The 15989-nt window shown below is 49.6% G+C and overlaps 1 protein-coding gene across 1 annotated transcript in view; it reads left to right on the plus strand.

Moving 5' to 3' along the window:
* CFAP65 (cilia and flagella associated protein 65) overlaps positions 1–14771 on the plus strand; it is a 33529-nt gene extending 18758 nt beyond the window's left edge. Inside the window, exons 20-31 of the mRNA XM_009911163.2 lie at positions 3577–3687; positions 4721–4912; positions 5692–5850; positions 7680–7823; positions 8275–8391; positions 8977–9114; positions 9608–9673; positions 11293–11507; positions 11877–12026; positions 12551–12829; positions 13477–13614; positions 14278–14771. Coding sequence (XP_009909465.2) covers positions 3577–3687; positions 4721–4912; positions 5692–5850; positions 7680–7823; positions 8275–8391; positions 8977–9114; positions 9608–9673; positions 11293–11507; positions 11877–12026; positions 12551–12829; positions 13477–13614; positions 14278–14314 — 1746 coding nt within the window. The 3' untranslated portion in view covers positions 14315–14771. The remainder of the gene's footprint in view (positions 1–3576; positions 3688–4720; positions 4913–5691; positions 5851–7679; positions 7824–8274; positions 8392–8976; positions 9115–9607; positions 9674–11292; positions 11508–11876; positions 12027–12550; positions 12830–13476; positions 13615–14277) is intronic.
* The last annotated feature ends 1218 nt before the right edge of the window (positions 14772–15989 follow it).

Here is a 15989-nt window from a genome sequence, read left to right on the forward strand (position 1 = left end):
CTCAGATGTAGCATCTGCTGCTTTACCCAGCAAGAGGATTTTTTAAAATGGTTTTTATTACCTGTTTTGTTTTGTCAGTGGTGTTAGTGCAGAATTGCTTCCTCCTCTAAGCCAGCTTCCAAATCCAAAGAGCCCTCCTTGGTTTTACTGTCCCTGTATGCTTTCCACACTCAAGAACATCTTATGGACAGGATTTCTGTGCTTGCTTCCTTGCATTTCCTCTGCCTCACCATGAGATCTTCCATTCAGTGACTGTGAAGTTGAGATCTTCAGCCCATTCTTCTTCTCTCATACACAGCTTTCCTGAATATCTTTATCTCATCATCTCTTTATGCTCTTCAAAACCACATGGAATGTGCTTCTCTCTGAAACTACCACCTGCACTGGCTGTAGTTTGCATGCTGGCACAGGGTGGCAGAGCTTCCACATGCTCTGGAGGTACATAGTGAGCCACTTTTCCAGGCCCAGAAGGTACCCCCTGCACTCCTGTTTGGCTATTGCCACTGCACTGATGCCTTTGTCGACTCACCTTCCAATGATGGACAAGCTTCCTACTCATTCTTCCTACTTCACTGGTTGCTAAAATATCTCAGAACTGATCTGAAGTGTTTTTTCCCCTTAGCATTTCCTCAGGCTTGGAACTAATTTCTCTCTCCCCCCCTCTCTCAAACTGTCAGTTAGAGTCAAAGTCACCTTGTACTCTGCTGGGCACAGCTCATGCCCGGCTGAGCCTTCCTGTCTGCCTCTGAAGTTTCCAATGAGACCATTGTGTTCACACATCTCTTTTATTTTTCTTTTCTTTCAGGACTGTTGTCAGCTGAAAATCCAACCCTTTGACCAAGCTGTTCAAACAGTGGCTTAACTGTGCCTTCCCTCAAAGCCCTTGGACAGGCTCCCTGTGCTCTGCCTGCCTGGCACAATACTGAGCGTGGATGTGAACATTTCACCAGCTGGCCAGTGAGGGAATAGGCTTTGGAGCACCAGAAGCCTATAGAGCACACATTACCTCTTGCCACAGAGTCAGTGGCTTTGGTAGCTACCAGAGCCCACCACCCTACCTCATGCTGTTGTTGCAGAAAGGGCTGAAAAAGCATGGCAGGCCCTGGGGATGATAAAAGATCCCTGGGTGTGTTGTAACTCTAGTACTAGGAGCTGCAGAGGTCAGTCCAGAGACCTGAAGCAGTGCACATGGTGGCCACCTGCAGAGATGTACAGCACTGCCAGAGATACTGGCAGTATTGATCTGCTAGTATCAGAAAGCAGGATTGGAAGAGCTTCTGCAGAGAGAGCAGTTGTAGGGCTGCCTCATGGCAAGAAGAGCACAAAGCTGCCAGCCCCCTGTGGCAGACACTGCTCTAAGCGTGCTTGCATGCTGGGGTTGAGCAGATCCTCACCTGGGGAACTGTTGAAATGTGCAGAACATCTGCTGACCTTAGGGGACACAAATGCTGCATGAAAGTTTGAGAAAGAAGCAATAAGCAGAGGTAGAGGCCATTGGGGTGGGTTATCACTTGGTCATCCTGACAAATTCCAGATTGCCTGGCTTTGGAGCACTGATATTAGCCAGCTGCAAGCCAGCACCTTGGTTTTTGAGAGGTTCAGATTCACCTCTGTGATGGCTCTACCCATGTGGACAGATTATTACCTCCCACTCCTCTGCTACCCCAACAGAACCTGTATCTTTATCTTCAGGAGGAACTCCCTCTCCATCACTCTTTCTCCAGCCAGTGACCAACTTTCAGTCCTGTGATAACTGGATTTATAGGTGCTGTGGAGGACCCAAACTGATACTCTTTGGCAATTTCTTCTGGCTGCAAGACAAAACTTCTGTGGGACCTGTGTGTTACCCAATTCCTTGTGCAGTAGGGAAATGGGGCCTCCCACTACCTCCCTCTCTCTCAGGTTGTCCTTCACCTCATCACCATAGCCTGCCTGTACGAGTGCAGCTGTGACCTTGTTCTTGGAGCTCTGGGATCATTTGGGCAGGCAGAATCTTCAGGCCTCAGCAGTTTCAGTGTGAAGAGCCCAGCTGCTGGAGGTGTTGCAGAATGAGGTAGGCTGGTTCCCAGAGCTTGCTGGAGAGAAGGGCAGGATCCCAGAGAGAATCCCCAAGCTCACAGGATCCATAAACTCAAAGTGTTTGCCTCGTAGCTGCTAATTAGGTATTGTGAGATGTTGCCACCTGCAGCACATGTTCTTCAGGCAGCTCTTGGGCCTGGGGAATCTGGTGTCCCTGTGATCTCATGCTCTAAGTCATCTCTGTGGGACAATATCCCACTCTGGAATGAGAACTGATTGCAGCAAGTCTTCACTTTCCCCCTTTTTTCTCCCTTTAACTGGTAGCTCTTCAACTATCACATCCTGCATCTGTGGAAACTCATGACGATTTTTCCTGAGCAGCTGTGGTCTGGTGGAATGCAAGCTGGCTTTTTCACTCAAGTAATAGAAATGGCTGTTTCACTTAAAGTTCAGGAGTTCTTTTTTACCTTGCAGTTTGAAGATGTCAGCTTTTGTCCTCCTCCTATTTGTACTTCATCTGGCTTGCTGACTTCCTCAGGGGGTGGAATGCTCTTGTAGTACATCGAAAAGTGGGGACTTTGTTAGCAAGGTATTTCCAGTCCTTCCTCCCTCCTTGCTTTGCTCATGGAGCTGAACTGGAGTGGGCTGTTTTGAAGGAATTGGCATTCTCTGCTCCTGTTTAAGCAGCTGATAGATTATTTCCTGCAGGTGTCTGTCCAAGGCATCCACCTGCCACCACAAACCTCATCTCCATCTTTTGCTATGAACTTAAAAATCAGCTATGCTTAGGCTTAGCAAGGTGTGAATTGCAGCCACTTAGCTCCCTCTGGTCCATGTAGAGACATTCTTAGCTCTGTGGCTACTTTGCAGGTTCCATCTCTAGGTAGCTCAGGGGTGCTTTGGGGTGATCCCGCAGGAAATCCTGCATCGTCTCACTCATCTCTAGCCTGATTGCAGTTTCCTGTGCAGAATGCAGAATCCTGTGTTTCTTCCTTTCCATGAAATAGCTCTATAAATCTCCCTGCTTTGCTTGAGATGCCTGGCAGCAGCTTTGCTAGCAGGATACTCTTGAACATTACTTGATCACTTAAAATTCAGCTGGGATCTTCATGCAACTTCCAGGCTGTTAAACACTTTTTTTTTTGTAGCAGGATGTCCTCCAGAGTGAGGACATCTAGATGATCCTTTCCAAGGGGAGGCCATTACTTACCTAAAATCCTGTCTTTCCAAAGGATTTGTCTATCTGCATGCTTTCCTGTGTACAGTCCAGACACTTTCTTTCAGGGAGAATTTCTACCATATACTAGCAAAAAGAAACATTGGGGCTGGTGCCTGCCATAGCAGACAGAAAAAGAACCTTCTTTCTGAAACAAGGCAAACCTTTCACAGAAAAGCCAGCAGCTGAGTAGGGTCTCCATTTCCTTGCTTACTTATGTTCTGATATTACCAACTGAAATCCATAACCTTCAGCTTGCAAAGCCCTTCAGAGTCGTTATGCAGTTGTCAGTGAGGAGGCCGAAGCCCTGTGACAAGTGACTGCCTTTCTTTCCACTGTAGCTGAACTTCAGTGGCGTGACGATGGAACGGGACCAGCCATACATTCACTTTCCATCCACCAGCCACCTCTTCACACCCATTGCCATTGGGACCACCCACCCCCCCACACAGGTGAGCATCCTGGGGCCCAACCCAGCAGCAAGAAGAAGGAACGAGCTAGTGTTACTGTGTCCAAAAGACAGGCAGTGTCTGAAGCATTTCCTAGAGAGCAGAATAACCTCCGTAGGAAAGCATCACAGGAAAACTCTGAGACCAGTACTAGGCAGAGCCTGGAAATGGCTGCTGGGATGGCAGCAGGGAAAGTACCTCTCATCATCTCCAGTTTGACAAGATTTGGCATTCACTTCAGCCCCAACACTTTGAATCATAGAATTGTTAGGGTTGGAAGGGACCTCAAGGATCATCCGGTTCCAATCTCCCCTGCCATGGGCAGGGACACCTCACACTAGATCAGGTTGCTCAGAGCCACATCCAGCCTGGCCTTAAAAACCTCCAGGGATGGGGCTTCTACCACCTCCCTGGGCAACCTGTTCCAGTGTCTCACCAACCTCGTGGTGAAGAACTTCTTTCTAACATCCAATCTGATCACTTAGAAGGTGTGTTGGGCTGTTCCCCTATTATTTTGTTGTTCTTCTGTTCTCTTGCATTGGATACCAGCTAAAACTTGTATAGCTGTTCAAGGCACTCTGGAAATAAATCCTAATTATTTTTTTTAGTAAATTAATTAAACTTCCTTAAACACTTGGGGGGGGGAAGGAAAACAAAAAGCTTTGTTTCTGTTCTGCCTAAATTGGGAAATGAACAAGTCTGAATTTGAATTAAGATCACTTTGAGAGGAGTGGTTTTGCATTTCAAGTAATCTGCTTTACAGTGATCTCTTTAGCTAATTTTTCTCCTAGGCTGAATTTGCAGGGCACCACTTGGAGAGGCACTGCAGTTATCAATGTACATGTGGAGATAAACCTCCAGCACAGTCTCCTATCAGAGCCTCAGTGATAAATCCTGACACCATGAGGTCTCCTCAATTCTTAGCAGACAAGCTGACTAATTAATTGTTAATGCTTATGAGAGTCCTCTGGGGAAGTGTTAAATAGTTTAACTTGGGCATGGCATAATAAGCACTGCTCTGTCTGACTCACTTCAGATTTACAAACTCTACAATGGTGGCTCTGTGCCTGTGACATTTGAAGTTCAGCTGGACAACGTTGTGAGAATCCAGAAGAATAATTTTGGGCACCCTGTGTTTGTCTGTCTAACTCCCAGAGGAGAAATCCCTCCTGGCACAACAGGCCACATCGAGTGGGTCTTCTCACCACTGGAAGCTAGGACGTACATGGTAAGGCCCTCCTTGTGGCTGCCAGAAACAATTCCTTTCTGTTCTCCTGTGCCTAAAATTCTTTAGATCTCTTACTGATGATTGCTCCATGTCATGTTAGAGCTGAACTGAGCTCCATTCTTCCAAGAAGCAAAGAGTCTTGAGAACAAATGAGTTCTAGTCAGAAAATGGAGTTGTCTTGTAAGTTTCTTCTTCCCAAGGAACAGATCCTTCCACAACTGGAGTCATCCCAGTATATATTTTTCAAGGATCAGGTAGTGGCTAGGGATATCAAAAGTATCTGATCAGATTTATGGTTCATTGTTGGCCTCCAGTAACTTCCATCAAGGAGACTGAAGTTGGTGTCTTTTGTTGTTACAGTGAACACTGTTGTAGCCCTCTGGAAACAGCCTTCCCAAATACTTAGCCTGAAAGAGAGCTTCCCAAAGACCTTCCCACGGTCCTAGGCTGCAATGGCCATGCAGGGCTGGAGCTGGAGCACTACTTATTGTCTCACTCTGTGGTGGATGCATGGAAAAAGAAACAAATTTCAAACTGCAGCTTTTGCTCCAAGGGGGAGTCCCTTGCCCACCTCATATAGTAGCTGCCTAACTGACTACTTAACCAGCTTTCCTGAGTTAGCAGGGAAGGTGAAGGCCTGAAGGAGCAAAAGAGACTGGATTTCTCTTCATCCAAGCATGTGGTGAATTCAGACCAGTCCAACAGCAAGTATACTTGTGCACTGCATGTCGCCCCCAGATATGACTCTGCGCTTAAAACTGTTATCTTGTCCAAGGCAGGTTGATGTTCCCATCCACATCCTGGGGGGAGAAGCAGCTCTGATCACTTTCCAGGGAGTAGGATACGATCCAAATACCATAGGAGTGACTGACATGTGCAGTGAAGTTTTGTCTCCTCCAGTCTTTCCAGGTTCCACCAAGCTAACTGTGCCTGGGCAGGTAAGGCTGAGTATGCTGATATGAGTGATATGATCAATCAGACACGTGCAAGAGAGACTGAAATATGCAAGTGGCCCCATCTAGCAGTAGCCTGTGTTGCATGAGAGTTCTTTTGCCATGAGGCAGAACAAGACATTTCCTTTCCAGTAGGTCATCTAGAGCTTAATAGCAATTCTGAAATGTGCCTTCCTTCCAGGTTGCTGCTTCCACTGCCATTAGAACAAAGAAGGCTGAAGGGTTTGTTCATGTTCCAAGTTTTCTGTTAGAAGTTACCCCCCATTACACCTACCTTTCTTACTTGCAACACTTTCTTCCTTTGGGAACTCATTCACAAAACCAGCATTATACTCCTGACACGCTCTGTCAGGTCTTGGCTGTTTCCATGTCACAGCCAAACCCAGGTGATGTGTAACTTGACCACACAGACTGCAGGATGGTTGCTGATTCAGGCACACCCCAAGGAGCATACTTGTTTGACCTCAGCAGGAGCTTCTTTGGCCTGGGTAGGGCAGTCCTGCCAGGCTGGGTGATCTGTTGTTAAACTCAGCCACAGATACCAGCATGGTGAACCCACATTAAATAGCATTGGCAGAGGCAGGTGAAGGATTTACCCTGTGTAACATCAGCATGCCTGCCTTAAAGCCTAGCCACAGCTACAAATGCTCTTTGGCTTTCAGGAGGGTGGTTGCATTCCTGGCTACAGCAAAGAGAAGGGGATTTAAAACCTATCTCAGTCTGCTAACAAAGACACCGTTCCATGAGGCTCTATTGTCTGTAAACAGGAGAGTTTGCACTATGCCTGGAGAATGGGACAGACTGATATCCTACTTGTAGCAAGATGGGGTAGGGAGCAGTGTCCCCAAATTTGCTTTCAGGCTGATGAAGGTTTTGCACAAGTAGACACCTCCTGTGTTTGCCAACTGAGACAGGAAAAGGCCTGGACTGCAAGTCCTGCAGAAAGAATCTAGATGTTACTGATCCTCTGTGATCCTCTTGTGCCTCAGCACCAGTGTTATGTTCTATTCATTGCTCACTCAATCTTGCTGCATCAGGGGTGTCCTCTTGCTGTAGTCATTGTAACTGTAGCAAAAATGTGAGGAATAGAATAGAATAGAATAGAATAGAATAGACCAGACCAGACCAGACCAGACCAGACCACACCGGGCTGGAAGAGACCTTCAAGATCATCGTGTCCAACCTGTCATCCAACACCACCTAAACAACCCACGGCACCAAGCACCCTGTCAAGTCTCCTCCTAAACACCTCCAGTGATGGTGACTCCACCACCTCCCCGGGCAGCCCATTCCAATGGGCAATCACTCTCTCTGTGTAGAACTTCTTCCTAACCTCCAGCCTAAACCTCCCCTGGCACAGCTTGAGACTGTGTCCTCTTGTTCTGGTGCTGGTTGCCTGGGAGAAGAGACCAACCTCCACCTGTCCACAACCTCCCTTCAGGCAGTTGTAGACAGCAATAAGGTCTCCCCTGAGCCTCCTCTTCTACAGGCTAAGCAACCCCAGCTCCCTCAGCCTCTCCTCATAGGGCTTGTGTTCCAAGCCCCTCACCAACTTTGTTGCCCTTCTCTGGACACATTCCAGCAACTCAACATCTTTCCTAAACTGAGGGGCCCAGAACTGGACACAGGACTCATGGTGTGGCCTCAAGGTGCAGTGTACAACACTCCCTCAAGTTATGGCAAAAGTAACTGGCTGATTTTACCTGTGAACTGCTGGGTGACTTTAAAGGTGACAATGTGACTCTCCTCTTCCAACGTCCATATCCCATCTTCCTTCTCTACTGTTCCTCTTGGTTTCACTTTGCTTCCTTCAGGCAGCCACCTTGTCACACCACCAGATTTGCCTTGGAAACATCCCAGACTCCACTAAAGCCAGTCGACTTGTCTTTCTCAACAATATCTCAGAGAGCAAGGCTGTTGTGTTCTCCTGGCGGATGAGTGCCTTTAAAGACAAGAGGGTGAGTCCTTCTCTTTCCTCTACAGCCTTCTTGCCCATCTCTGCTGTTCCATGACCTTGCAACTCCATTTTCTATCAGATGTTCAGAAACCATTCTAGGGAACTGGTGCTTGTACTGCCTGATGAGAGGACAGGGCACAGGAAAGTGCAAGGATTAGGACTGGGGAGAAGAAGACAGGAACTCAGAAGGGGAATCTGAAGACTTCAGTGAGGATACATGAACATGGAACTGTAGGTTGCAATAATGAACCTCAGGACCCTGTCTTCCAGCAAAGTCCATAGTCATTCTTTCTACCAGCTGCATTTCTTTCATGCCATGTACCTCTGAGAAGAAGAAAGAATAGAATTCCCATAGTCATGTGTCCTGCAAAGAGAAGGCACATAGGAAGGTCCCAGGGCAGTGAAATAGCTCCTCTGTGGCTTGTGTGGGTTTTGTTTTTCTTTTTTCCCAGTTGTTGCAGATTGCTCCAGAGTCAGGGGTTCTGCAGCCTGGAGAGAGCATCCCCTGCTTCATCACACTGCAACCTTCAGGGAGTGCTTCCTTCTGTAGCACAGATTTGGTGTGTGAGGTGAGACCCAAGAGGTTCCTATGTATTTCCATCCCCTGGGAATATCACTGCCGTTCTCAAATGGCTGGTACCAGCAGTCAGCAGCCTGCTGCTTCCAGCTAAAGGAGTAGTCCTTTACACTTCTCATTCCTGAAGACACTGAGCTTCACCTCTCCTGATACTTTAAGTCTCTGTCTTTATAGCTCACTATATGAGGTGTAATTGTGCAGGATGTGGCTTTGTGAACTGAGCTCAGCTACTAGAAGTCACAGTTTGAATGGGAGTGGTTTTCAGTGGGGTATTGGAGACTGAAATACCTGGAAAAGGCAAGTCTTGCTTCTTTAACATAAGCAAGGGTACAGATGTGCCACAGTGTCCCTTCGAACAATTCCCAGGTGTCCTTTGGCAAGAGATTGTGTCCTCTCTGTACAAGTCCTATAATAGCACTGTTCTCTCCCCTTCCTGCCACTGGAAAACATGGAAAGTGAGTGGGCTTCTGGATGGGACCTCCTGGAAGGGAGGAATTGGTGATGGGCATGGACTTGGGCCAGGAACTGTGTTATTCGCAGTTCCGTTTTAGCCCTGCGGTCCTGGTTTGCTTCACAGGTATACATCCAGGAGTCCCTGGTTCAGTACAAGAGTGACCTGCAGGAGTGGGAAAAAGAGAAGGAACATCAAGCTGTGGAATTCACCATCACAGAGGAGGACCTTGGGACTAAGAAGAAGCCAAAGTCCCCTGCAGGGGTGAGTGCTGCCATAACTTTACACCACCTTAGGTCAGCTCAAAACCAGCAACCAATGTCAGCATGAAACATTCTCTAAGAAAATCTAGGCAAGTTGATAAAAGGACAGGAGGCTCTGATCTGCTCAACCTCTCATAGCTGATCTGTGGATAATGGAAATGAGACCTTGTTTTCTAGCCAAGAATCACCTTGCAAACTCTGAAACTGCTGATGATCATCTGAAATTTGGAAGTGGGTCAGAAGCCTTAGGAAAAGCAAAGCCAGGGGCTTTGGAAATCAGTGACTGGATTTTCTAACCATGAACAAACACTGGAGACAGTTGTGTAACTGCCAGTAAGAATGTGACATGAGTGAAGAATGGAGGGATCAGATCCCACCCACTCTCTTGGGTTGGAAGAAAATAAAACAACCCCCTGGAATCTTGTTGGAATCTTGCAATTCCTCTTCTTTTTCTTCCCCCTCTATTTTTTTCTTTTTTTTCCCCTCCTTTTCAGAGGTCATCAGATTCTGCTGAGATAAAAAATCATCCTGAATCCTCAGCTGTGTTCAGGAAATACAAGGTAAGTCAGGCCTGGCTCACCCATAATAGAATTAAACTGACTGCTTTAGAAAAGAGGCAGATGCTGGATATCACAGCGTGGGAGCCTGGACACAGAGCACAGCAGGATTTGTAGCTTCAAGCTTTGGGAGACAGACTGTTTGGAGGAGCCAGAAGAATCAGACTGTCTGGCTGTGGCCTGTGGGCAGTAACTTTCCAGCTGAGGTGAATGGAAAGTAAAATTGGACTCAAATGTGCACCCATGACTGGAGAAAAGGGAAAGGGTTTTGAATAGGCAGAGAAGATGCACTTGGACAGGGCAGGGGGGACCTGGACTGGTTTCACACTGGGGCCACTGTGGAATGTGTGCCATGACAGGCAGTGGCAGGACCTTGGTGTGACATGGTGCAGGCTTTGTCCTCATTGCTAAAACACCTGTGCTGCAGACAGGAACTGGCTTGACTTAAGTGTGTAGAAGGCTTTAAAGCTCAGTTTGCCTGTTTCAGCTCTGTGTCCTCTCAGGTCTGCACAGCTGTGCACTGCTTATCTGGCAGTGGTGGCAAGGTGCGAGACAAGGTCGCAGTGAGCACTCTGCACAACTGCCTGGGCCCCAAGGCAGAGCTGTGCTGTATCTACAGCTGTCAGCAGGACCATGCTGTAGGAATGACAGGGCTCATGGAGAACCATCTAACTCAAGATGTAGGAGGGTTAAGGGAGCTGACCTGAGGCCGGGCCTGAGTAGATGGACTCAGCTGGGAGACGTACGTTGCTACCTCAGGACTGCCACCATAGTAAGGCTGTAGCAGGGCTCCTGCAACCTTGCAGAGTTCCTCTGTGTGCCAGGCACTGTCTAGTACAGGTATCAGCTCTGGGCAGCTTTGGTTCAGACTGTCTGCCCTGTGCTGCTAATGATCAGTGATGCAGGTTGAAGCATTCACTGGGATGAACATAAGGGTGGTTGAGAAAAAGTAAAATCAGTTTCATTTAGTCCTCTAGGGTTTTAGCCCATAGTGACAATTTGGAGCCTGAAATCACCTGCTGTGTCTGTCCCAGAAACTGGACAGCTCTGTCTCAAAGTTCATTGAAGTCCTGTCATGCCTGAGGGCTTCTCCAGAACTGGGTGGTGTCCATCTAGACCAGGCCTCTGTTCTACTCCTGCCCGCCCTAAGTAAATGTCCCCAAGCTGACTGCTAATGATATAGTCTACCAGCCCATGTAGTGTGGCTGGACTCAGTTCCTGGTTTGCTTCCAGGCTTAGAGTCAATTTCTGCATGCATTCCTGCACATCCTTTCTCCCATAGCACCCTTGGTGTGCTCAGAAGAGCAGAGATGGTATCCCAGGGTTCCACAGACAAGGATCAGAGTGCCACAAGCCCGAGTGCCCTGGGAAAGCTGAAGCCCTGCTGACACTTAGGGCTGGCATACTGCCAGTGAGGAGGGAGTGGACCCAATTTCCTATGTGGCTGCTTGTGCCTTACACCTCTGCTGTGGTGCCAAGATCATTCTGATGCTGTTTCCTGTCCAGGATCTGGTGGCTCTGGCTGTTGGGCTTTCCAGTTCTCATGCCTGTGCTCACGTCTACACCAGCCTACCTGTGGCCAAAGGAGCAATTAAGTACCTTTCTTTCTTTCTTTCCAACAGACATTACCTCCTATTAAAAACCACCCTATGCCTCATCTGCCAGCTGGACACTTTGAGAAGAGACTGCTGTTGGACAAAGAAGCCAGCCGGGTGCGGGTCAAACCAGAGCCTCCCAAGCCCATGCTCTTACACCTTGTTGTGACAGCCAGGTCCTACTCTATTGAGGACTTCTTCAGCAACTTCACCTCAGAGTTCCCCAAATACTTCTTCTCCCGGTAAGGGATCTAGATTTTTGGATTGACATCTTCAGCTGAGCCAGGGCTGCCCATGCTGTGATGTGCACTTGAACCTGGAGCTCTGCTCTGCTCCTCCCAGTGCTTCAGCATCAGGCAAGAGGTGTCTTGCTTTCCCCAGCATATCAGCTGACAGTGGCTCCCTCCCTCAAAAAGGAGATAACTGTCAGAGCTCAGTTCTCCTCTTGTAATAGTGAGCCTGCTGCTGTCACAGCAGATCCAGCAGCTCTTCTGGTTCTCTGCACCACTCCCCACTTGCCTGCAGTGCTGCTGCTCAGCCAGGGGAATGCAGGTCTTTGGAAGTTCGGTTCAGTAGTGCTGCCAGTAATGGAACAACTGCTTCTTTTCCAGCCCCTTCAGCAACCAGACCTTGGAAAACAAGCTGGTGGATGGGAGCAGAGACAGAGACAGGATAGACATGGATCCCAAGTGGTTGTCCCTGGCTGCTGCTTCCAATCAGGAGTTGCAGATAGTGACTGACATACTCACAGGTGTCATCAGGTGTGTATGCCTTCACCCTTTCCTGCTTTGAAATCCCTGTCTTCCAGGAGCCTGTGTGCAGCATAACCAGCCCCCTGCTGATACAAGAGGAGTCTGAGCATTCAGGATGGTCCAGAATGGGGCATCCAGCCTGCCAAATTCTGCCCTGGGGACTATGAGCTCAGGAAGCCTGGTGTGACACCTAAAAGAATATTGCTCCCCAGCTAGAGACTGGGCCTCTCTCTGCACAGTGATCAGTATCACTGCCCCGGAGCCAGGGCATGAAGCCTGCCATGATCTTGGGAACAGGCTGCATTGGGATTCAGTTATTTTATCTAGGATAGTAAAGAACCAGTTCTGGGGAGGCAGAGGTGGTTTGCTTAGCTCGAGCCATCTTGCTGTATTCCTCAAGCCCAGAATGAAGGAAGGAACAGGCTAAACATTGACAGCAGTCAGGGTTTTTCTATTTTTTGTACTGTCTTGGAATGGTCCTCTGGGGTCATGCAGCTATCTGATTTCCTGGGACTCATTCCTTGTTTTGCCAGAGATCTCTTGGAGAACACTCAGCTCCATGACACGATGAGAAGAAGCCTGGATGAGCCCATTCCGTATTTTTCCCAGTTCCGGTATGCGGAATCAGCGGAGCTCCAGAACAGGAGGCTGTGCTCCAGGGTCCCCTCCAGGGTCTCTATTTTGCCTGATCTTTACCCTGAGAAGGATGGAAAGAGGAAAGAATCCAGGCAGGAAAACTCTCCTGATTATGATTTGCTGAAGTCTTGGGAGAAGAAGGAGCAGTTGAAGGAGCAGAAGGAGATGATGAGCAGGTGAGGAAGAGGTCACACAGAAAAGGCAAAAGCTGCACAGGCAAAAAGAGCCATGGCAGCACACTGCCTGGACAGAAACTCATTTCTCCTTCAGCCCTGTGGCATTTCTGCTGAGCTGCTCTGGGTGGGTATTAATGCTGTCCTGCCTGGCCACCCTGTCCTGACTGTGGCTTGTGAAGAGTGCCACTTTGCTGCGCTGGGGTTGAGCCCTGGGCAGTGCCAGATGCTGTGTGGAGCCTGCTTTACACTCTGACACTCCTGGTTGTATCAGATGTTAGAGTGCACTTTGTGCTTACCTCACCTTTTACTTTCACTGCACTTTGACTTTGCTGTGGCTAGTCCCTTGCACACTGCTACAAGCCACAAGCATAAGCACAAACACAGCACAGCTTGGAAAGAGAAACCAGTAAAACCACAGTCACCCAGCTCTGCCTGAGATCAGGGCCTGATGCCAGCTGGTGGCAGTTCTGGGGGAAGAGTCAGCACCTTATTGCTTAAATCATCAGTGCATTTGCCTGAGTGTGTGGGGAAACAATGTGTGCTCCACTGCTGTGCCTGGTGTGTCCTGGGAGGAGTCACAGCAAGCAGCTTGCCTTATCTGCCTTCCAATAGCTATCCTCTGCCTGTACTTTTGTACTTGCCTCTAGGCAGTCTGCCCTCGGGAACCTGGTGGAGCTGGTGCTGGAAAACACACTGCAGAACATCCTGGTCGAAGCCAGCCGTGGAGAGGTGGTACTGACAGCCATGCCCAGGATCATTACTCTGCCCCCTACCCCTTCCCGAAGGTAGTGGAGTGTATCTGAGCTGTGGTGGGACTGAACTTGCCCTTAATATGTCAGACTGAAGCACAGCCCATCTTCTAGACTGTGTGGATTAGATGCCTTGCTGCCTATTAATGCCAAAGCTGCCTGTGCAAAAGGAGGAATCCACTCCCAAAACCTCTGTGGTCCTGAGCCACAGACCAGAGCTGATAAGGCTTCAACCCTTCTGTGGGCCTGACACCACCATGCAGCTCTTGGTGCATCACCTCTTGAGTGATGAGCTGACAGAAAGATCTAGCCTGAGGCACTGGAGAGCCCAGCACAAGGAGAGTCTCTTGGGAAATGTGGTCAGCATGCAGGCAGCACAGCCTCTGATAGGAAAAATAAAAGGGGGGCAAAGCTGCTCTTGCAGTCCACAATGGTGTGGGGTCAGTCTAGTTAGGGTGAGGGAATGGCCATCAGTTGGGAAGAGGATTTGGAGCTAAGGCTTTACCCCGGATTGGGGAGAAGTTCAGAGAGATGGGATTGAGGGACAGTGGGAGAGGGTTGACACTGTTATCTCCAGAGCTGGAGGAGTGATTAACAGTGAGTGCTCCTCATGATCCTTTAGGAAGGAATGGTTTCCCTGGGGGAAGGCAGCAGCAGGCTGCACTCTCCCACCCCCCAAAAAAATCTTTTCTTCTTCAGAATCACCAGTCCAGCACCTCTACCCTCCAGAGCATAGCTGCTGGACACTGTGCTGCTTGAGGCCTTCAAGCACATCAGCTATCTCCACTCTTCATCCTGTCCCTCTGATGTTCAGATCAACTCTGATCCTCCCACAACATGACCTGAGCTCAGTGTGCTGGCTGCCTCTGAGGAGGTATGTCCTGACTATGTCTTCAGCTCCAGTTTGAATCTGCAGGGTTCATGAGATCTCTCTGTGGCTGGCCATATCATCAAAGAACATCCCTGTGCTACACAGAGCATATGGGCAACCTCTGACTATTCCCACTGTCCCCAGTCTGTACCAGCTGGGAGAGGACTGGAATCTGCTTTGAAATGTCAGTCCTGAGGAAGGACTGACAGCTGGGCATTTTGGTTCTGAGCCCATGCCAACATCAGTAGGATCAGTGGCTGCTGCAGGCCCTGCTTGGAGTGACCCAGCACAAGAGAGCTGCTGCAGCACCACACAGCACGCTTAGCAGCCCAATAAAAGCAGCCAATAAAAGCAGCTTGGTCTCTGTGACACCACTGTCACGTATGTCATCCATGCGTCTGGGTTTAGGGGCACCCTGGAGGGGTCCTCCCCTTTCCAAGCTGTAAGGCTGTCACCTGGGGAAGGGGATGTCTTGAGCCTTGGTCGGGCAGAGGGACTGGGCAGGCCGCAGGAGGGTGTCAGTGTGCAGGAGCAGGGTTTGTCACAGCCGGGAGGTGGCAGTGCTAGTTGTGGGAAACCACTGCTGGGAGTGCAGCGCTGCAGCTGGTGCTGGGCACCGGCTGTCTGCTCCCTGGCAAGGGCTGTCGTGCCAGGCGGCAGGGCTGGGTTTACAGCATCTCTCCTCTCCTGCAGTCCTGCCACGGGCTCCCCTAGCCACCCTGCTCTGGTGGGGATGCAGCTGGTGTCCGCCTCCACACCCTCCCGCCCTGTATCCACAGTGCCAGTACCCAGCCAAGGCTGGAGCTGCATGTTCTCCCCTGGCAGCCCAAGAGAAGACCACACACAAGTTGCCACAGGAGGCTTTTGCCCCGCTTGGCAGAGGACAGGAGCCTCCTGTGCCCAGGGGTGCTGCAGCAGGAGCTTGATGCAGAAGCCCTGCTCGGTGCAGAAGCCCTGCATGCGTAACTGTTACTAAGCCCAAGGGCTGAGCTGTTCCTGTTGTCAGAGATACAGCAAAGGCACTGCCAGCTCCCAAGCCTGGGTGCCTGGGGGCTTCACGTGGGCCCTGAATCCTTCTCAGCAGGAGTGCAGGCCCTCCCCTCCCTCCCCAGTTCTCTGGGTGCCAGGTCTGCATCACAGCAACTTCTCTTTCTTCCTCTGGGCTATGGCTGGTGCTGAACAGATGACTGAGTGCCATGTCCTGCCTCTCCAGATCAAGGCAGCAGCATAGCCTTACTGTTCAGTCCAGCTGGGATGACTCTGCCTGGTCCAGGCTCCTCACTAGGATTTGCTCATGGGAAATGCTCTGTATCCTGTGACAGGATTCTCAGATTCTCAGTGACACAGGCAGAAGAAGGATCCTCGTTGTTCTCTTAAAGCAGGCTGCATCCAGCTGCCTGCAGGAGCCCAAGGGCAGCCTGGTGCAGCAGACAGGTTCACTGAGTTTGTCCATCCTCAGACCTGCTGCATGATCTGATGCTTTCTGGACTGTGTCACTGTTAACTCCCCTGCCTTGTGAGACAGATGGGTCAACATGGGA

The sequence above is a fragment of the Dryobates pubescens genome, chromosome 2, assembly GCF_014839835.1.
Source record: "Dryobates pubescens isolate bDryPub1 chromosome 2, bDryPub1.pri, whole genome shotgun sequence".
Lineage (NCBI taxonomy): Eukaryota > Metazoa > Chordata > Aves > Piciformes > Picidae > Dryobates > Dryobates pubescens.